The sequence below is a fragment of the Gossypium hirsutum genome, chromosome A04 (genome assembly GCF_007990345.1).
Source record: "Gossypium hirsutum isolate 1008001.06 chromosome A04, Gossypium_hirsutum_v2.1, whole genome shotgun sequence".
NCBI lineage: Eukaryota > Viridiplantae > Streptophyta > Magnoliopsida > Malvales > Malvaceae > Gossypium > Gossypium hirsutum.
Genome location: NC_053427.1, coordinates 81,163,903 through 81,186,426, shown reverse-complemented (window position 1 = coordinate 81,186,426; position 22,524 = coordinate 81,163,903). Strand labels below are relative to the sequence as shown.

Genomic DNA, 22,524 nt, shown 5'->3' with positions numbered 1-22,524 from the left:
TTGTTGTGAAATAATAAAGAAAGAATAAACTAAAATGTGATAGAAGAAAGAGTGTAGAGAGAATATAGAAGAGAGAGTGTATCTTCTTTTTTATATATATATATTTCATGAGTACATGAGCCCCATATATATAGGGGTTAAAAGTAACTCTCTAATTATTATAGGGCATGTAAAAGGTCATGTCCTTTTATCTCCCATATTAATGGGGTATAGGAAAAGTCTCATAACTTTTGGGGTATAGGAAGAGTTTTATAACTTATGGGGTTGATAATGACATCCACATAAATATTTCATAACACTCCCCCTTGGATGTTCATTATCTAATTATGCCTCGTTAAAACCTTACTAAGAAAAATCCAGTAGGACAAAAACTTAGTGAAGGAAAAAGAGTACATAATTATACGCTTGATATGCTGCCTCATTAAAAACCTTACCTGGAAAACCCAGTGGGACAAAACCAAGGTTAAGGGAAAAAAAGAGTACAGCGCGTATTAACTCCCCCTAATGGCTACATCACTTGAGATCTCGAAGGTGACGCATTCCAATGTAGTAAACAAGCTTTTGAAACACTGATGTAGGAAGCGCCTTAGTGAATAAATCTGCTAAATTCTCACTTGAACTGATCTGCTTAACTTTTATCTCCTTAATCTTCTGGAGGTCATGAGTGAAGAAGAATTTTGGTGCAATGTGTTTTGTTCTGTCACCTTTGATGTATCCACTATCGAGCTGATCAATGCATGCTGTGTTGTCTTCAAACAAGACAGTTGTAGCTTCCTTTCCAGATGATAAACCACAATTATTCCTTATATACTGGATTATAGATCTTATCCATACACATTCACGACTTACTTCATGGATTGCTAAGATTTCTGCATGATTAGACGAGGTTGATGCAATTGTTTGCTTCATTGAGCGCCAAGAGATTGCAGTACCTCCATATGTAAAAACATATCCAGTTTGTGATTTTCCATTATGAGGATCTGACATAAACCCTGCATCTGCAAAACCAATCAACTCTGTCTTTGATTTATTAGGGAAAAATAGACCCATATTCTTTGTGCCTTAGAGATAACAAAATATCTGTTTTACCCCAGTCCAATGTCTTCGAGTTGAGCATGAGCTAAATCTTGCTAGCAAATTTACAGAAAAAGATATATCAGGTCGGGTATCGCTAGCAAGATACATTAATGCCCCAATTGCACTGAGGTATGACACTTCAGGACCAAGAAAATCTTCACTATCTTCCCGACGACGGAAAGGGTCTTTACTTGGATCAAGTGATCTTACAACCATCGGGGTAGTTATTGGATGTGCCTTATCTATATAAAATCTCTTTAGCACCTTTTCAATATACATTGATTGATGCACAAGGATTCCTTCTTTTAGGTGCTCAATTTGTAACCCCAAACAAAATTTCGTTTTTCCAAGGTCTTTCATTTCAAATTCTTTCTTCAAGCACTCAACAGTCTTTTGGATCTCTTCAGGAGTTCCAATGATATTCAAATCATCAACATATACTGCAATAATTACATATCTAGATTCAAACTTCTTAATGAAAATGCATGGGCAAATTGGATCATTCTTGTATCCTTCTTTCAACAAATACTTGCTTAGGCGATTATACCACATGCGTCCGGATTGTTTCAATCCATAAAGGGATTTGTGTAATTTGGTCGAATAATATTCTCTAGAACCTGAACTCACTGCTTCAGGTAGTTTAAATCCTTCAGGGAGTTTCATATAAATGTTAGTATCCAGTGGGCCATACAAATAAGCTATTACTACATCCATTAGGCGTAAATCAAGCTCTTCTCTTATAGCCAGACTTATCAAAAATCTAAATGTAGTTGCATCCACCACAGGAGAATATATCTCCTCATAATCAATTCCAGGTCTTTGTGAGAATCCTTGTGCAACTAAACGTGCTTTACACCTTACAATTTCACTCTTTTCATTTCTTTTACGCACAAAAACCCATTTATATCCCACTGGTTTCACACCTGTAGGTATACGGACTACAGGTCCAAACACTTCTCTTTTCGCTAGCGATTTCAATTCATTTTCAATTGCTTCTTTCCATTTTGGCCAATCATCTCTTTGTTTACATTCCTCAATCGATTTTGGTTCACAATCCTCTTTATTATTTATAACATCTAGTGCTACATTGCATGCAAAAATATCATCGACGTCGATTTGATTTCGGTTCCATTTTATACCAGATATAACATAATCAATAGAGATCTCTTCATTGTCAAGTACCTGATTTTCTTCTGAAACTATTCTTCCAGTCATGTCTATAGTCTCTTCAGGAGATCTTGGTATAATCATTTTTTCTTTGATTTCGCCATCATTAATCTTTGCTCCTTTCTTCTTTCGAAGATTCTTATCTTTGGAACCAATTGGTCTACCATGCTTCAGGCGTGTATTAAACTCAGTAGCAACTAGATTTTGTCCTTCTGGGACATCAAGTTTTATTGGAGCATTCACAGTTGGTATATGTGACTTAGTCACTTTCTTTGGGTCAGAAAATGCGTCTAGCAATTCATTAGCTAAACTTTGTAAATGAATAATATTTTGAACTTCTAAATCACATTGCTTAGTTCGAGGATCAAGATGAGCTAATGACAACTCTTTCCAACTAATTTTCTTATCCAGCTGTTTGATTTCTCCCCCTAATGTTGGAAAAATTGACTCGTCAAAATGACAATCTGCAAAATGAGCCATAAATAGATTCCCTGTAGATGGTTCTAGATATTTAATTATGGATAGGGATTCAAATCCAACATATATACCCAACCTTATTTGAGGCCCATCTTAGTTCTATGTGGTGGAGCAATTGGAACATATACGACACATCCAAATGTTCTTAGATGGGAAATATTTGGTTCTTGACCATGAACTATTTGTAAGGGGGAGACTTTGTGATAACTTGTTGGCTTGATGCGAATTAATGCAGCTGCATGTAAAATTGCATGCCCCAAGCAGTGATTGGGAGTTTTGACTTCATAAGTAATGGCCTTGCTATCAATTGAAGTCGTTTTATTAAAGATTCTGCTAGACCATTTTGTGTGTGAACATGAGCTACAGGATGTTCAACACTTATTCCAATGGACATGCAATAGTTATTAAAAGACTGAGAAGTAAATTCACCAGTATTATCAAGACAGATAGTCTTAATAGGAAAATCGGGGAAATGGGCTCGTAATCGAATCAATTGAGCAAGCAATCTCGCAAACGCCAGGTTGCGAGTTGATAACAAAGATACATAAAACCATCTACTCGATGCATCGATTAAAACCATAAAGTACCTAAATGGTCCACATGGGAGATGTATAGGCCCACATATATCCCCTTGAATTCGCTCAAGAAAAGTAAGTGGTTCGTTGTTTATCTTAGCTGGTGATGGTCGGATTATTAATTTCCCCAGTGAACATGCAGCACATGTAATGTTTTGAAGAATCTGCTGGCTCTTCAATGAATGTCCACATGAATTTTTAATTATTTTTCGCATCATTATTGAACCGGGATGGCCTAACCGGTCATGCCAAAGAACAAAGTCATTAGTAAACTTCTGGTTTACTATAGCATGTGTTTCTATAGAATTGATCTTTGTGTAGTACAAACCAGTAAAGAATGCAGGCAATTTCTCAACAATTTATTTATTGCCTTGAGCAATACTCGTAATTTGAAGGAATTCACAATTTCCTTCGTTTAAAGTCTCAATATGATATCGATTTTGCCGAATATCTTTAAAACTCAGTAAATTTCTTTGAGACTTAGGGGAGTATAATGCATTAATAATTTCAATTTTTGTTCCCCTTGGTAATAAAATAATTGCTCTTCCGGAGCCTTCTATAATAGTTGCACTACCAGATATAGTACTCACACTTTCTTCTTTCATTATTAAATGAGAAAAATATCTCTTGTCTTTCAATATGGTGTGAGTAGTTGCACTGTCTGCTAGACATATATTTTCACCATTCATAGCTGATTGCCTTTGCGAGATAATGTTCTTCAAAGAAACAAAATAACCACAAAATGTCACACATAATGGTGAAAACAGGTATTCAAAGTTCAAATTACTAAAAGGTCTATAAAACAAAATTATCACATAAAACATAGCACTAGTAAAGGTCATAACATCATTATTAAAGTTGCTAAATGAAACATAGAGTAGTAGAGGTTTATTTTATTATTTATTGAAATTTGTAGCCTTAATAATTTCCTTCAGGGGTAGAAAGAAAATCAGCCACTTCTAAGTGGGTTGCATTGCCATCATCAAAATCACCTTCGCCATTTTTATACACAAGATTGGTTTCTACTTTCTTTCCCTTTTGTTTTATGGACTGCTGATAAAGATCAACTAGATGCTTTTGTGTGTGACACACACAAGACCAATGTCCTTTTCCTCCACAACAATAGCATACATTAGTCACATTTTCACCTTTTTCTTTCTCTTCCTTGTTACCATTTTTCCGATCCCACTTCTGGTAGGAATGTGAATTTTTAAAACGACTACCTCGACCATATCCATATCTATGTCCGCGGCCATGCCCTCGGCCACGACCACGGCCACGCACACTACTATTTGCATGGTGTGTTTCTTTTTAATTCTTTCCCATTGTGTAAACTCACATTTGCTTCAGGGGATGGAGCAAAGCCAGTTGGGCGTAATTCATGGTTTTTCATTAGCAGCTCGTTGTTTTGCTCTGCCACTAGGAGAAAAGAAATTAATTTAGAATATTTCTGGAAGCCTTTTTCACGATATTGTGTCTGCAGGACAACATTATTTGCATGGAAAGTTGAGTGTGTTTTTTCTAACATTTCTGCATCAGTAATCTTTTCTCCACAAAAATTCAATTGTGAAGTGATTCTGAACATGGCCGAGTTATAATCACTAACAGACTTAAAGTCTTGCAATCTTAAATTCAGCCACTCATAACGAGCTTTAGGCAAAATCACAGTTTTCTGGTGGTCATATATTTCCTTTAGATTGGCCCAAAGAATTTGAGGGTCCTTAATAGTCAAATATTCGGTCTTTAGACCTTCATGGAGGTGATGGCGAAGGAAAATCATGGCCTTGGCCTTATCTTGTGTACTTTCTTCATTTCCCTCCTTAATAGTCTCACCAAGACCCTTTGCATCTAAGTGAATTTCAGCATCTAGTACCCATGATAAATAGTTATTTCCAGTGATGTCCAGAGCCATAAATTCGAGTTTTGTAAGATTTGACATTATAAACTATAAGAAAAAATCAACAAGTCAATAATGTAAAATAAAGCATGTTAATATGCAAATGAAATAACACATATGCAAATGAAATAGATCAACTTGTTACCCTTACTTCACCTAAGCGTCCTTCGGCAATCTTTAAGGAAAAATTTGTTGGCCTTGATTTCTTGTATTAGAGACTCGTGCTGATAACGTGTTGTGAAATAATAAAGAAAGAATAAACTAAAATGTGATAGAAGAAAGAGTGTAGAGAGAATATAGAAGAGAGAATGTATCTTCTTTTTTATATATATATTTCATGAGTACATGAGCCCCATATATATAGGGGTTAAAAGTAACTCTCTAATTATTATAGGACATGTAAAGGGTCATGACCTTTTATCTCCCATATTAATGGGGTATAGGAAAAGTCTCATAACTTATGGGGTATAGGAAGAGTTTTATAACTTATGGGGTTGATAATGACATCCACATAAATATTTCATAACATATTTGATATTAATTAGATATTTATTAAGTTAACATATTATATATATATAAAGTAAAACAAAAGAAAAAAATGAAAAAAAAAAGATAGAAAAGAAACATAATGAAACGAAACACAGAGTAAGGAAAGAAAGAAAAGAAAGAAAGGGAGAAAAGGGAAATTTGAGATTTCAAGGTTTGAAAGTTTAATTGGTAAGTCAATTTAGCCCTTTTTACTTCATTTTGATGTTTTAGAAGCTTTGGAACAAGATTTTGATGAAATTAAGTTGATATTTTGAAAGTTATTAGATTTCTAGATAATGTTCATGTTGAGTAAAATGATGAATTAAGGGCTAAATTGTTAGAAATTCAAGTTAGAAATGAAATAAGGATTGGATTGTAAAGTGATTCATAATTTTTATGCTTTAAGGACTAAATTGAAAGAATTTTGAAATTACGGTTTTATGATGAAAAATAGATAATTATGTCTAAGTTTGGTTAAAAATTGAGTAGAAATAAAGTATGAATTAAGATAGAAAAGTAAGTGAATTTAGTTAGGATTAAATTGAAATTAAAAGTAGAAAATCAACATTTTGCACTAAGACTATTTTGGAGAGCAGCAGTAGTCTAAGTTTGAAAAATCACCAAAAATTGTAGAAATTGAATTAAAGGATGAATAAAAAATGGAATTAAATATTATTGAGTTTATTTTCTTATAGAGGAAACGGTATAAGAAATTGAATTGTAAATTATGAGATATAATGAATTTTGTGAGACAAGGTCAGAATGAATTTGGGTTCCTCTGTTCTGAATTTGGAAAATCACAAAAAATTGGTGAAAAATAATTAGAGGCTTAAAGTTATGTGTTTAGAATCCCTAATGAGTATATTTTCAAGAGAAATCAACGAGAATATTATCCGAGTTCTGTACTGTGAGATAATTAATTTTTAGTGAAGAAGGGTCAAAACTGTCAAACAACAGAATATGGGTGAATTTAAAGAATAAATTGTACTTAATGGCTAAACCAAAAATTTTGAAAGTTTTATGGTAAGAAAATTTGTGAGTCTAGTTTCAGGAAAAATTAGCGGATCTTAATTTAGAATACTGTAACTCAAGATATAAATTAGTAATCTATTAATGATTATGAATTCTATTAATTTCGTAGTCAATGTGGTACCAGAAATCTCGGCTAAGAAAGGACAAGACAAAGTCAACGGGAGTTAGCTCGAAAATTACGGTTTGTATTTCTATAATCCAAACTTAATACTTTAATTGTTGGATTTATTATTTAATATATATATGTAGTAGATGTTTTGAGATGATTATTTGAATTGGATTGAATATTGAATATTTTGAATTGATTTATGAATATATATAGATATGAATGTTTGAATTGAAATGAATATTGATGTGGAAATTGAATAATAAATATTTGTTATATTGGAAAATATATGTAGTTGGAAATGTGATGAAATTGATAGAAAATTGTGATTATTGTGAAATTAAATATTTAATAGTGAAAAGTGAATGGAATTATATTGAATTGAAAATATATAGTTAATTAATTAAAATATGAATTAATTGAAAATTGAAAAGTGAATTAAATACCCTATTAACTAGTCGGGCTAGTCGGATATAGTTGGCATGCCATAGGATATGGAAGAGTACGGGTTTTGCCGGCTTACTGATCAGGCACTTATGTGTCGAATACTGTTACTGGTTACTGTTACCGTTACTATTACCGATTTAGCACTTTGTGTGCCGGATATTGTTACTGTTCCAGATTTGTTCCGATGAGGTACTCTGTGTGCAGTATTGCTACTGTTACTATTACTGTTTCGGCTTCGGCCGATGAGGCACTATGTGCCGTACTGGTGTGTTGGTTGGATCCGTGTATCCGTCTGAGTCCGAGTCATGTTAATAGGGGTAAATAAATATATAAAATAATTGATTATTTCTGAATAAATGACTGTTACCGAATAATTGACTGTTACTGGATAATAGACCGTTACTGAATAACTAAATATTACTGAATAAATGATCATTACTAAATAACTGATTGTCACTAAATGAATGACTGTTACTAATTAACTTAATTGTTACTGAATATCTGATTTTACTGAATAATTAACTGTTACTGGATAACCGATCAATTGATCGATACTGAATAACTGGTTATTATTGAATAATTGATTATTACCGAATAACTGACTGTTACTGAATAGATAATTGTTCTGAATGTTAATGAACATTACTGATTGATTAATTGCTATTGAAATTAATAAATGATTGGAAATTTAAAGTAAACCAAAACATTGGTTGGAAAGTGAATGTTTGAATACTCATTGAGTTTGAATAGTTTGATAAATATATAAATTAATATGTTTTATAATTTCTTAAGTGTTCAGATTATAGAAATACCACTGAGTGTATACTCAGCGTACGATTTGTTTCCGTGCGCAGGTTAAGGTTAGACCGTTGAATCAGCATCCCAGGCCGATCCTGAATTCAATGAGGTAAAGTATGTTGAGTATTGGTAATGGCATGTACCTAGGATGTCTTATGAGAGTCATTTAGGTTGTGAAAGTATTGATAAAATAAGTAAATTATGGTTGGCAATGGTATATAGTATGAATTTGAAATTTGAAAGAAAAATTCGTAGTAATTCAAAATTAGTTCTGAATTGATTTTACTGTTCATATTAGACCGCGAGGGCCCATTAAAGGGACGACATCTTAAAATTATGATGAGTCTGAACGTTTATATTTAATTAATGTCTGTATTGTACTGTACTGACTAGTAATGTCTCGTAACCCTGTTCCGACGATGGTATGGGGTTAGGGGAAGTTACAGCCCCAAACGTACATGCTCTCATGTGAAATATTTGATATATGGGGTATTGATTTCATGGGTCCATTCCCCAGCTCATTTGGAAATAAATACATATTAGTAGCCGTTGATTATATGTCTAAATGGGTGGAAGCCTAAGCCTTACCTAATAACGATGCAATAGTGGTAGTACAATTCCTTAAGAAACTCTTCTCTTGTTTTGGAACACCTAGAGTAATTATCAGTGATAGAAGTACTCATTTTTGTAATGCCCAATTTGATAAAACCATTAAAAAAATATGGAATTCACCATAAGACAGCTACCCTTTACCATCCTCAAACTAGTGGACAAGTCGAAGTAGCAAACCGAGAGCTTAAACGTATCCTAGAAAAGACAGTAGAATCAAACAGGAAGGATTGTGTGATGAAAGTAGATGACGCTTTATGGGCTTATAGAACTGCTTTTAAGACCCCCATAGGGACATCACCTTACAGACTTGTTTATGGAAAAAGTTGTCATCTACCATTTGAGCTAGAACACAAGGCATTCTAGGCTATAAAGTTTCTAAACCTTGATCTCAAACTTGTAGGTGAAAACAAGTTGACGCAGTTAAACGAGTTAGATGAATGGTGAACCAATGCATTTCAAAATTCACGCCTATACAAGGAAGCAACAAAGCACCCCCACGACGCTCGTTTAAGGCAACGTAAGCAATTTGAAGTTGGAGATCTTGTCCTGTTATATAACTCGAGGCTCAAATTGTTTCCTGGGAAGCTAAAATCACGATGGTCAAGTCTTTTCGTAGTCCAAACTGTCTTTCCATATGGCACAATAGAGGTAAGTCACCCATCACAAGGCACTTTCGTCTCAAACTTTATAACGGCGAGAATTCTAAAGACGATAGAGAGGAGCTACGGCTCCACGAACTTTCCTGAATATACCCACAAGGTAGATTCGAGCTTAGACTCTAAATAAGTGCTTCTCGAGAGGCAACCCGAGCACTAACGGTGTTGATTTCTTTAAATTTTAGTTTTTAACATCTAAATCATTAACTGAGTCCTTGAACACAGGTTTTCCAAATCCACACGGCCAGGCACACGGGCGTGCCTTAGGCCGTGCTCATACCACGGGCGGCGACATGACCGTACAATAAGGCCGTGTGAAAACAGAGTAAAATTTTCCCAAAACACAGGATTCGATACGTTGCCACGACCGTGCGACATGGCCGTAGGCAATCCTGCCAAAATAACACGAGCGTACGACACGCCCGTGCCCACCACCCATGGTCGAAACTGTCAAAACAACACGGGAGTACGACATGCCTGTACCCACCATCCGTGGTCAAAACTATCAAAATAACACGGGCTTGCTCATATATACATAGGCGTGGGAGAAGCAAACGAAGTAGGACATGGCCATGTGACACGGCCGTGTGCACCAACATGCCAAAAGAACACGGACGTGGGTCGAATCCCAGACGTGCCCAAATTTGAAAACCACGAAACACACGGGCTGAAATAAGGGCACACATGTGTTCCCTATGGCCGTGTGTCCCAATATCTATATAAACCCCCACTATTCATCATCCCCTTCCCTAATACCCTAACCCTAGCCGCCACTCTCTCCGCCGCTGTCGCCATCTAAGCTTCGACCATCACCCCAAAATCCACCATTTCTCCTCCATTTTCCTCCATACGCATCAAAATCTTCTCTCTTGTCCTCCCTTCCGTACACATTCCTTCATTCTTCTCTCTTTCTCCATACTACAACCCCTACCATCGTGTCGTCGCTCCTCCGGCCACTAGTCCTCCAATATCAATTTTCACTTCTCTTTTACCTTCTTTTGATGCTTACTATCATGATGATCTTAATTTTACCCAATTACTTACATTTTTGTTTATTAATTACTTATCATATCATCCTCATTCTTAGGATCTATTTCACGTATTTTGTACCCTTGTCTTACTTTTATTAGTTACTTTCATCTATTTCGTGTTGAATTTAGTCATGCTATTACTATGCCATTTGCCATAAAATTTCTGTCGTCAATTGATTTATGTTATGAAGTTTGATTGCTTTTGGTTGAGTCTTATTAGTGTCATTAGTTTTTGGTTGAATTTATTAGTTTAATTATATTCATGGTTAATTCCTTTTTGGATTTGTTAGCATATGTTATCTTCTTCGTTCATTAAGACATGATAATCGCTCTTCTTGTAGGTATACCATGTCAAATCCATGTGGTAAGAAAACCACCATCCCCACTTCAAAGAAAAAAGAAGGGACCCGGAGCCACATCAACAAGCACATCTGCCGAAGTGCGCTACCCCTTCCTACAATTTCCCTTGGGACCCCAGGAGGAAATTTTTCAGATACTTCGTGTGAGACCTATCAACGCACGCTGATGTATTGATTGGACCGCTCTAGAGTAGATCCAACTCGCTGATGCAGTCTGGGCTCTCCTAACTACTGACCCATGAGGGCTTTTCTTCTAGATCGTCGAGCCGACATATCTCGAGCTCATATTAGAACTCTGTTCGACCTTCCACCTTCAACCCGTTATGACAGAGTTCAATGATCCCGGAACAGTCTAGTTTCGTCTCGGCGATTTAGTTTGGCAATTGAGCGTGCCTGAGTTTGGTGTCACATTAGGAATATATACGAAGGAGTTCATGAATGACGATGACTTCGAAAGTCTCCATTGCCACATCCACTATTCTCCTTCAAATTGCTGGAAGGCCCTAGTCCCTGCTTTGGCTACTTATGACCCTAGCCACTCCAAGGCATCGGCTCTCGCCCCACTACGAGATACTTACACCCATCCTAGACCACACCCTGACAGGACGGCGAGAGAGTACCAGCATCGTCAACACTAACGACTCCTATTTTTTATGGAGCATGGCGCATGGGCACGTATTCGACCTCGCTTATTTCATTGCCCTTACTATTCGCCATCAGACAGAACGGCATAAGAAGGGAGTCTTTTCTATCGGCCCTTATGTGACTCGCCTGGCGCGGTACTTCGGTCTCCTCAACACGGTGGCGCAATCATCCTCCCTTACCCTTATCAGTCAGATGTCTTCACAGGGCATCTCGAGTATGCTCTATATGAGGATGATCGAGCGACGACATGGATTTGATCCTCCTCAGTACCGTCTCGTCCAGTCAGTCGAGCAGGAGGACCTAGAGGACATTATGATGATGTCCCTCCACCGCACGAGGATCCACCATCTCAGCCACCACCTATTCATCGTCCAATTCATGCGGCTGCTTCACTCTCTGACATCTCTGAGCGTCTCACTCGATTCGAGCAGCAATATTTTCAGCGCTTTGATCACATTGATGCAACCTTACTTCAGATTTGTCAACACCTTCACATCTCATCAACACCCCCACCTCGCGAACCATCTGGCAATGAGGATTTTTGAAGAATTTTATTTATTATTTATTATTTTTTTACTTTTATCTTTATTTTTCTTTTTAAATTACTTTTTATTTTATTTCTCTTTAATACTATTTTTACTTCATCTTTAAGTTTTACAATTTATATTAAGCAATTTATGTTTTTGGCTATTTCTTTACGAGTAATCATGCTGCTTTATATTTCCTAAAGAATTATTGATTCTATCGCAGTTATGAAGAGCTCCAAAGCTCACTATTACTTAGGAATTTGCAGCTCCATTGGAAAAAGTCCTCCACGACTGCCATGCCCTGCTCAACCACAACCATAGCTACCACCAGTTATAATATTCTTTTGGCACAGCACTTGTGGACTAACAACCTCTACCACCACCGGAGTATCCTCCTCCAATCTCACCCTTGCCTTAGCCGATTACTTTCCATAACTCCAATTCAAGGATTCTATTTAACATTCAAGAAGTTTCACTTCTCTCCCTATCTTATGATCTTATATCTATATTTTTCAGTAAATCTATCTTTGTACATTGAGGACACTGTACATCTTAAGTGTAGGGGGGTTATTTATATCATTATCAGAAAAATCCCTGAATTTTGTTTTATTCTCACGTGACTCACTCATATCACTATTAGAATGAATTTTGATTAATTTATGATTTTTATTTATATGTCTTGAATTAAAACATAGGCATTTATGCATTGATTGTTTAAACTTTAAGTAATTAGAGAATCAAGCATAATAAGTTGATTTTTGAGAATTAAAAATTGCTAGGTTATTTCCCTAAGTTTAAGTATTATATTGAAGTCAAAATTCACAGGATTAACATCAAAAAGCCAAATTTTTGTGAGATCTTGAGCCTTTAGAGCATATATTATTTCTTTCATGCTCACTTTTATTGTTGCTATGAGTGCATCAATATTGATTTGTTATTCTAGAACTTGCTTCGATTATACATGTCAAGACCACACCATTGATTTGATATGTCGAGATGATAAAGGCACTTAGGTTTAACCCACTCACTCCATAAAATTCTACCTTCATAATTAACCCTTAGTGAACCCCCTTGAGCCTAACAAGCCATTCATTGATTTACCCTCAATATTAACCCATAACCCATTTTTGTTGAAATCCCCTCAATTAATTTGATCCCTATTTTTGTCGATATTTGATTTGAATAAATTGCTTAGCTATGTTTTATTTTTGATAATTAGCAAAGTTCTATGTTACTTGATTTGTTCTTAAAAAAAAACCAAAGTTGCTGCAATTGAGATTTGTCTTCTAGCATATTACGAAATTATGTAATGCTTGGATTAAAATGATGTTATCCATGAAGAAAAGCTCAATTCTAGGATCATCTAATTAGGAATGTAATTTGTCAGTTTTAGTATTTTTCTAGTTAGGTAATTTTTCAATTCAATCTCGATTCTAACCTTCTCTTTTAGCTTGTGACCACACCCCCTAACCAAAGCCACGTTACAACCCTCTAAAGACCTTTTGATTGATGTATCATCTCAATATATAGTGGTGGAGATTTGATTTTCACGCAAGCCTATGGTAATAACTTTTCATATTGACTATTGAGTGCTAAATTTGTTGTCCTTAAACACCACGAGTGATTTGAGTGAATCTTTAGTGAGGATGTTAAACTCTGTAATATTTTGAATCAAAGGTGATTACTTAGATGAGGGGAGACACCTATGTTTTCGTGATAAAATGCTCAACTTGGAATGTTTGAAACTTTGATGTTCGAAACTTTGATGTTCTTCTAGTTGATTCTCAATGTATGATTACTTATGGATTATTTTGAGAGATTATTGATAGGAATTATAAGTTGAGAAAAATGAATTCTTAATTGTAAATTGAGGATTTTGCTTGAGGATAAACAAACGCTTAAGTGTGGGGGTATTTGATAAGTCATAATTTATACATATTTTTATCCCATGCTTAGCACATTTTTGGATGAATTATCATTAGATTTGTTGAATCTGATGCTCCTAATCCTTTAATTTCATGTTTTATACTTAGGTGAGCATACGAGAGTAAAAAGAGCAAGAAGCGAGCCAAAAAAATGAGAAAATGGGTCAACGTGGGAAATTAACACGGCCTGGACTTCCTCACACGGGGAGACCACAAGCCTGTGTCTATTTAGTAGACTTTAACACGGCCTAAGCCACCCCACACGAGCGTGGCACACGGCTGTGTCCCTGTCGAGCCTAAGTCTAGTTCTACTTGGAAAAGGCCACTTTTGAGGGTTTTGAATCATTCTAAAGCCTATATAAACACCCGAGGAGGCACCTAGAGAAAACACACGAAGTGGGAGGCAAGGAATTACTCGAAGAAAGCCAATTGATCCATCTCAGAAGCCAGATTCTCCTTCAAGATTGAAGATCTCCCTTCAATTTCCTTCAGGGGTTTTTGGGTTTCTTTATGTTTTGTTATTATTATTCTTCTGAGATGTTTTCTTTTACACATATGAACTAAATCCCCTAAATACCTAAGGGGGATGAAACCTAAGACGGATCTTGTTACTATTTTCTGAATTATATGATAAATACTTGATTTGTTCTTAATTATGTGTTCTTAGTTCTTGCTTTAATATTCCATGATATTGATTCAAGTATTGATGTGCTTATTCAGAGGAGAAAAAGTCCCTATCTAAGAGTAGATCTAGTATAATTAAGCGGAGTTGATTGCACCCCTGGACATAGGGCGACATAAATCTGCCGGATTAGGGTCAAACCTAATAAGGGAATCCATAGATCGAGTTAATGCAACACTAGGGGTTTTAATTAGAAAGAGATTTCAATTAATCAACCTAGGGTTAGACGTTGTTAGTCTTGAGAGAGATAATAATATAAATTAGGGATTTCTACGGATCGAGTCAAGTGAATAAATCCTCTAGTTTAGAGTCAAATAACAAGTGAAGTCTAGGTGGATTCTTCTTTGGGTATTGTCTAAATCAATCAGTTTTCCCAAAAGTATTTCCCCAATTTACTTCTTGTGCATTCTTAGTTTAGTGAATTAGTTTAGTTTAAAAACACCCTTAAATTTTTAGGCTAGATAATAAAAAGAATGTTAATACTAGTACTTTTAGCTCTTGTGGGTTCGACATTCTGGTCTTGCTATAAGCTATACCACTGTTCGATAGGTGCGCTTGCCTTTATCGTGATAATAGTTAGTTTTCAAGTACGATCAATCATAAATATAAAACTTATCACTCACATCAGAAATTATCATAACTTTCAAATTTAAGCGTCGATTTCAAAATTGATCTCAAATACATTCTTCTATGACTCTCTAATAGCTACCATCACAAAAATTTCACACCCCTTTTTACAAATTTTACACTTTAGTGCTTTTTGAAAAATTTAACAATTTTACTTTAAAAAATAATCTTTTTTTCACTTCTAAGCTTAAAATCTAACAATCTAGTACCAACAGCTTCAAGAATTTATCAATTGCAACTTTTGAAAACTTTAATAGTTTTACAAATTGATACCTGAGCTAGCTAAATCAAGCTTTCGGGATCTCAAAAACATAAAATTACAAGAAACGAGTTTGAAATCACTTGCCAATTGAAGGAAATAAAATTTGGAAACTTGGAATCCTTATTTTTCTTTCGTTCGTGAATGGAAGAAGCTGAGCACAAAAAATATTTTCGTTTCCATTTTCATTTATCTTTTATTCTTTATTTAACTATTAATTAAACATGATTTAACTAATTAAGCTTAATTAGCTTAAACTGACCCAATATTAAGCTAACTTAGTGGAAAATGTTGCCATCATCCACTAACATATATTCTAAAAAGGACTAATTTCCTAATTAGGCCTTTAACAAATTAAAAATCTACAGCAATTAAACTTTTACCACTTTTATGATTTAATCCTTATACCATAATTAACTAACAAATTAATGAAATCGCTATACCAAAATTCAATATACTAATAAATTAGACTCGTAAATATTAAATAATAATATTTATAGACTCACACATTGGAAAAGGGGTTTCGAAACCTCCGATTTTGGTACCACTGAAAAACAGGCTATTACACGTTGCCAGAACAACTACGACAATTTATAATCAAATTCTATCATAAAAAATTTAGATACAAGTATGCATGCGTATGATACAATATATAAACATTTTCAGGTCTTATACCAGCTTGCAAAAGCTCAATATTATCCTAGGGTCAAACAAGGACTAAATTGCAAAATTTTTAAAACTTCTTAGGCTGGTGTCCCGAATTCTATGGTTTGATGCTGCGACCTTAAAGATAGTGAGCAAGCTTCCTAACCTTAGGACCAAATAGTAAAGTTTTTAAAGCGTTACCAAGTCGATGTCGCAACATTAAACAGGGGGCATCGCGACTCCACAACATCCAAGGGTTGGAGTCGCGTCCTCCTGAACAATATACTACACTTCCATTTTCATACATTTTTAAACTAGCATATGGCAACAATGGTTGGCCTTAAGGCTCCAAATGACCATCCAACACATTTAACAAGTTCTTTATACAACACTTAAGACAACAAAACCAATTTCATGCATGAATCATTACCTCTTCCATTTATTTATTACAGCATTACTCAAGTTTGACCATTTATAGTGTGAAACTAGAAAATTTTAGGTACATGCCTCTTAAAATAATGTAAAGAGCTATACAAACTTCTTTGAGCCGAAGGCTGAGATCTAGGCGTTGAATTCTCCTCTTGAGGCTTTGAGAATTACTTATACTCGCACATGGAATAAGCAAGCCGAACGTTGAGCGATAAAGCTCAGTGGTACTTTCATGATTCAAGATAACATAACCTAAACATTAGCAATAGGTCATAGGAAGAACAATATATATTGCCTATTCAATTTATATCCTAACAAGCCAAACAATTTCATATCAAAGATAAAAGTGAGTACCTATATGGAAAATGACAATTAAATTATTTCAATATTTGTAAGAGAAGTGATTAATACATACTAATTATCAAGTACCATCCCTTATACCTTAATAGCATTCAATATCAATCATGAATCAAACATGTACTTGTATGCCATTCAAATTCCATGTTCAGACCATATCATTTAATCATATAATTAATCATTCAAACCTCTTTCTAGAGTCTATCAACTCATTCACATTCTTTTCAGCCTTTAGGGCTCATTTTTAATTTATTTGCATGGTAGGTTACATGTTTTCTCAATAATAATCCATATATATTATTTATTCCATAGCATTAAACAATTTTATTTTGGTATCATATATCGAGTTTACAATTTATAACCCAAATTAACCTGACTTGGATTCAGACGAATAAACGGATCGTCTAACCAACACACAAACTGAAATTAAAGTGTATCATCGGATAAATCAAAGGGAAACTCGTACGTATAATGCATACTAGAACACAAAATGCATTCCTAGCACACGAAGCACATACTGGAACACGAAGTGCATCCTATCACACAAAATGCACTCCTAGCGCACAAAGCACATATTGGCACACAAAGTGCATCCTAGCACACGAGATGCATCCTGGCCAACAAACGCATTCCTAATGCACAAAGCGTATACTAGCATACAAGGTGCATCTTGGCACATAAGCGCATAAAAGCATACACAATCCAATCCTATGGTATGCCAACTATATTAGACTTAGCCTGACTATTTAATAGGGTATCAATGTTCAATTACATTATATCATCCATTTCATACATAATATAACATTAAATTTTCATATTCCCAGTTTAATTCAACGTCAATACACATTTTTCTTATATCATATAGTATATTCCAATCCATTTTCCATATCACATATCATACTCCAACTAATTCATGTTATTTTCTATTTTATTCAATTTAGTCCACTGTTTCAATAATACACATTTATCACAACAAAACAATTCATACTATCGCTATATACTCACCTCAATATTCAATCATTCAATTAACGTGTATATGCAATCAAATAATTCAATCTTGAATTAAAAAAGTACAAACCAAGGTCTTGTGTCACTTATTAATAAAATGTTTTGATATAATAAACTTAATTCTAAATTCCCTTAATCAAATTTGCATAAATTATTTCAATCACATTCAAATATATTTTCAAGTATTACAAACTTGAAAATAAAGTTTCTAAATGACTTAAATATTTATACAAAAGTTTTTTAGTACCCCTAAGTCCTTTTTTCTAAGTCGTACTTTTCAAAATTCACATCATTATCTCAAGACAATTTGAGTCTTGTCTCGAGACACAGGCCTTGTCTCAAGACAAACCAATATCAAAGCTAAAATTACTTTAGAGGTGCCTTATCTTAAGACAAAAGCCCATTTTTCACGAGACCAACCAATATCAAAGCTAAATATTGCTTCAAGTGCCCCTTTCTTGAGATAAAAGTCCATTTGTCTCAACACCAGCCAACATCAAAGCTAAGGTTTGTTTAGAGGAGCCTTGTTTCAAGACAATCGAGTATTTTTCTTGAGACATGTAGCAAATTTTCTCGAGACCAACCTATTATGTCTCAAGACCACAGGCTCCAACGATCATATATTTTATTGTAATATCCCGTTTTTCAGTAGTGTCAGAAACGGTGGTTCTGGAATCCCATTTTCAATATTCAAGTCTGTAAATATTACTATTTAATATTTACAAGGTTAGTATAAAGTTTAATTAAAGTTGGTCTCTTAATTTAGTCAATCGGATAGTTAATTAAGTTACAAGGTTAAATTGTAAAGAAATTAATATGAAATTTTATATTGAAATTACCCTGATGAAACTTCATAAATGTCTAGTATAAATGGATACAAATTGATTACCGGTGATTATCGAGATCCAATATTTGTTGTGGACTCGAAGATACATGTGATACAGGTTTAGCTCAAACGAGTAACCTGATGTCGTTTTAAAGGTTTAGCCCAGATGGGTAAACTGACATGTATATTTACAGCTTTGGCCAAGCTATTTGATGTTTCATTACAAAGGTTTAGCCTAGACGTGTAACGCCCCAATTTTCGGAAATTCTGTGAATGTTGGCATAGGTTTAATTATGTTAGTGGGCCTCTAGAAGGCCTAAGCTTAAGATAGAACCCGGCAATTTTAGTTAATTTTTGTTCCATAAGAAAAAGGGGGTGAAATTATGAAATAGAACCTATGTGAAAATGTTTGAAAATGCTATAGGCTAAATTGAAGTGGCCAAATAAATAGGAGTGCAAATAGGAGGATTTGCATGACAAACCTCCCATTTTACATGAAGTGGCCAGCCATCATGTTGTTGTAGACAATATGAGCACTTGATATCCATAATTCATGGTACAAATTGATAATGGGTTAGGTAAATGTTCCATGATAATGGATTAGGTAAATATTCCATGATAATGGGTTAGGTAAATGTTCCATGATAATGGTTTAGGTACATGTTCCATGATGGGCATTTCATGCCTTTTGTATTAAAGAATTAAATGGATGAAATATGAAATTTTATTAAAAGAAAAAGGGGTGAAAAGAACAAAGTTTTGTCCATCTTTTTTCATCATAGCCGAAAGTCAGAGAAGAGAAAGGAGAGGAGAAAGCTCTTGAATGTTTGGTCACTTGGGGAAGAAAATTGAAGGTAAGTTCATGGTAGTTTGCTTCTATCTTGATGTGAGTTCTTCTTGATTCTACCTTAACTCTTGAAGCATATTTTGGTTTTTAGTTGTGTTGTGAGCATTTAGTCATGAATTAAAATGAAGGAAATGGTTGTTGTTTCATGTTCTTTTGATGAAAAATGGAAGATAGGTGAAGTTGAGCCAAACAAATGAGCATGCATGTGCCTTAGATGCTAAGGGGAAAAATCGGCTAACATGTTGTGCTTTAAAATGATGAAATGGAGATTATACTTAAGTAAAATCATAGATATGTGATGATTGATTGGTGATATACATGTTTAAATAACAAGCATGCAAGTTAGGTGTGAAAGAGTGATTTGGTAATAAATCTGCTTGGGACAGCAGCAGTAACGTGATTTTGGAAAATCACCATAAATTGTGGGAGATGAGTTAGAAGCTGCATAAATTATGTAATTAAATCTTAATGAGTCTATTTTCAAATGAAATAAATGAGAACATATTTTGAATTCTGTACAATGAGAAATTTGATTCGTAATGAAGAGTGGGCAGATTAGTCAAACAGTGAAACATGGGAAACTTTAAGAAACATCTGGTATTGATTTGCTAAACCAAAAATTCTGAAAATTTTATGGATAGAAGATATATGAGTCTATTTTCAGGTAAAATTAACGACACTTGATTTGGAGTTTCGTAGATCTAGCTATAAATGATTTAGTGACTGTTGTTCAGGAAGACAGCTTGCAGTGAGATTATGATTATGTGGTAAACATTGACAAAAATTTGTTAATGAGTTGCTTATTGATTTCTTATAAGCTTACTATGATCTGTAGGTGTGGTTGGCCGAATATTGTAAGGGGTTAATACGTAGTTCGTATTTGAATAGTTAGATTAATGTGTTAGTAATCCAATTGTAGGCAGTTCGCGTGTGGATCTCGTCAGCATATCGTCGCAAACAGGTGTGTAACTAACACCCTCTTTCTTAGTCTGGATCGGCAAAAGCCGAAAAGTCGAAATGTCGAAAACCGGTATTTTGTAGATTTGCGAGTGTGCGAATGCTCGTGAGGTAAATCGATTAATGTTTTTGGTAAGCTGCAAAATTTGGACTGCAAAGTGCATGATTTCTGTGCCCTCGATATTTTTGGGCTTAATGGGCCAAAATTGGAATGATGGGCCAATGGGCCCAATTCGGTAAGAACCCTCAGTACGTGATTCTGTTAGTACGTGAAAAGTAGGAATATGCATGAAAAATCCTAAAATAGATAAATTACTGAAATACCTTTAAAAGTGGAAAATTTAGTTTTACCCTAGTAGATAAATTACCGAAATACCCCTAGGGTTAAATTGACCTAAATGCATGTTTGACTGTTGTTATTTACTGCATGCCATGTTGTTATTATCTGATGCATGGGATTGGGATATTGACGGAGTAAGTACTGAAAGTGGCTTGTCCACGTACTGGAGGCTTTGCCTCAATTTACTGTTAACTGAGCAGCAAGGCTGCAACTGTGGAGTGTTGGGCTGGGTGGGTTGAGCTATTCCCCACATGGAGTGTAGGGCTGGTAGGGGTGGAGTGTAGTGATTGGTGGGTTGAGTAGTCTCCCCAAATGGGCTTGCATATGTTATTGATGTTGCATGTATTTTGAAATGGGCCTATGGGCCATACTGTTATCTGAATAAGGGGCTAAGGCCTAGTTTATTGTAATCTGAAAAGGGCTCTGGTCCAGTACCACTATTACCTGAATGGGCTTAGGCCCAATAGGCTTGAGCTGACTTGGGCTTTGAATGGGTTTTCCTTACACACTTAGTTTCCTCAAACTCACCCCTTTTATTTTCATCCACACAGGAAATCCCCAACCATAGTGGGCTTGGAGCTGTGAGGGAATTCAGAGTGGCCACCCGTTCTGAAAGTTTGGTTTTCTTCTCGTGAACTGGACATCCTATTATTTACGTTGAGGTTTGGGCTTTTAAATGTAATAAGGCCGCTTAATTATTTTTTATGGTTTTAATATGTATTACTAAGATAGGTATTACTTATTTTAACTGTTGAAATTGGATAGCTTTAGGGCGCATTTTCAAAAAAAAACAGCAATTGATTTCAAAATAACACGACAACAAGCAAAGCTTCCACAATGAAAGTATTTTCCAAAATTAATCACTTTTCCTAAAAATGACTTAATCAAATCGGTTTCCTAGGAATATACATGACGTTAAGGTGTGGCAATGGCGGTGTGCATGTCTAGGATTGGATCCGACGGGAGCTTGGTACTTAAGTAGTCCGATAGACTCACCTCCTATTTTCCGGTTTCTTACCTGGTGCACAGCTTCCATTCACTTTAACCTATAATGAAATTATCTTTTAAAACACTAAGTAGTTTTTTCTGGATCAACAATATAAAATGTTTTGAACGCTTCGATGTGGCATGTCGGATCCGGCCATAACGTCTGGGCCGGGTTTGGGGTGCTACAAGACGGGTAACCTAACACAATTATATGTTCAGCTCAGATGAGCAACATATGTGATTAGTACTAGTGTAATGGAGTTTGTTTAGTTATTTTCATTGAGTAATATGATTCCAGGAAATGACGAATTGAGATAACATGTCATGCAGTTAGTATCGAATGAAGTATTGATGAATTATTTGAATATAAAATGTAACAACTCATTTTTTAGTGGTGTCAAAAATAGTGGTTTTTGGACTAGAATTATGATATATGAGTCCTTAAATATTAATTATTTTATATTTATGAGGTCACTATAATGTCATATTGAAATTTGGTCTGGTAATTTTGATGTTTGGATAGTTAATAAAAGAAAAAAGGACTAAATTATAAAAACTACAAAAGTCAATTGCTATTATTTTAAAAGGGCTAATTGAGTGCAAAACATAATTTAAAGGTTTTAAATGGAAATTATGCCATAAATATTTATACGGACGGCTTGCATGCATGTTTTTTATTAAATTATTTGTAAATTAAGGTT

The 22,524-nt window shown here is 34.9% G+C and overlaps 1 protein-coding gene across 1 annotated transcript; it reads right to left on the bottom strand.

Annotated features, from left to right (window-relative positions):
• Window positions 1-4,214: 4,214 nt before the first annotated feature.
• On the bottom strand, window positions 4,215-5,208 carry LOC107917414 (uncharacterized). The gene is made up of 2 exons (XM_041111238.1): window positions 4,636-5,208; window positions 4,215-4,487 (listed from the first exon to the last, which is right to left on the bottom strand). Exons 1-2 carry the CDS (start codon window positions 5,206-5,208, stop codon window positions 4,215-4,217), a joined length of 846 nt encoding a protein of 281 aa, XP_040967172.1.
• Window positions 5,209-22,524: the final 17,316 nt, after the last annotated feature.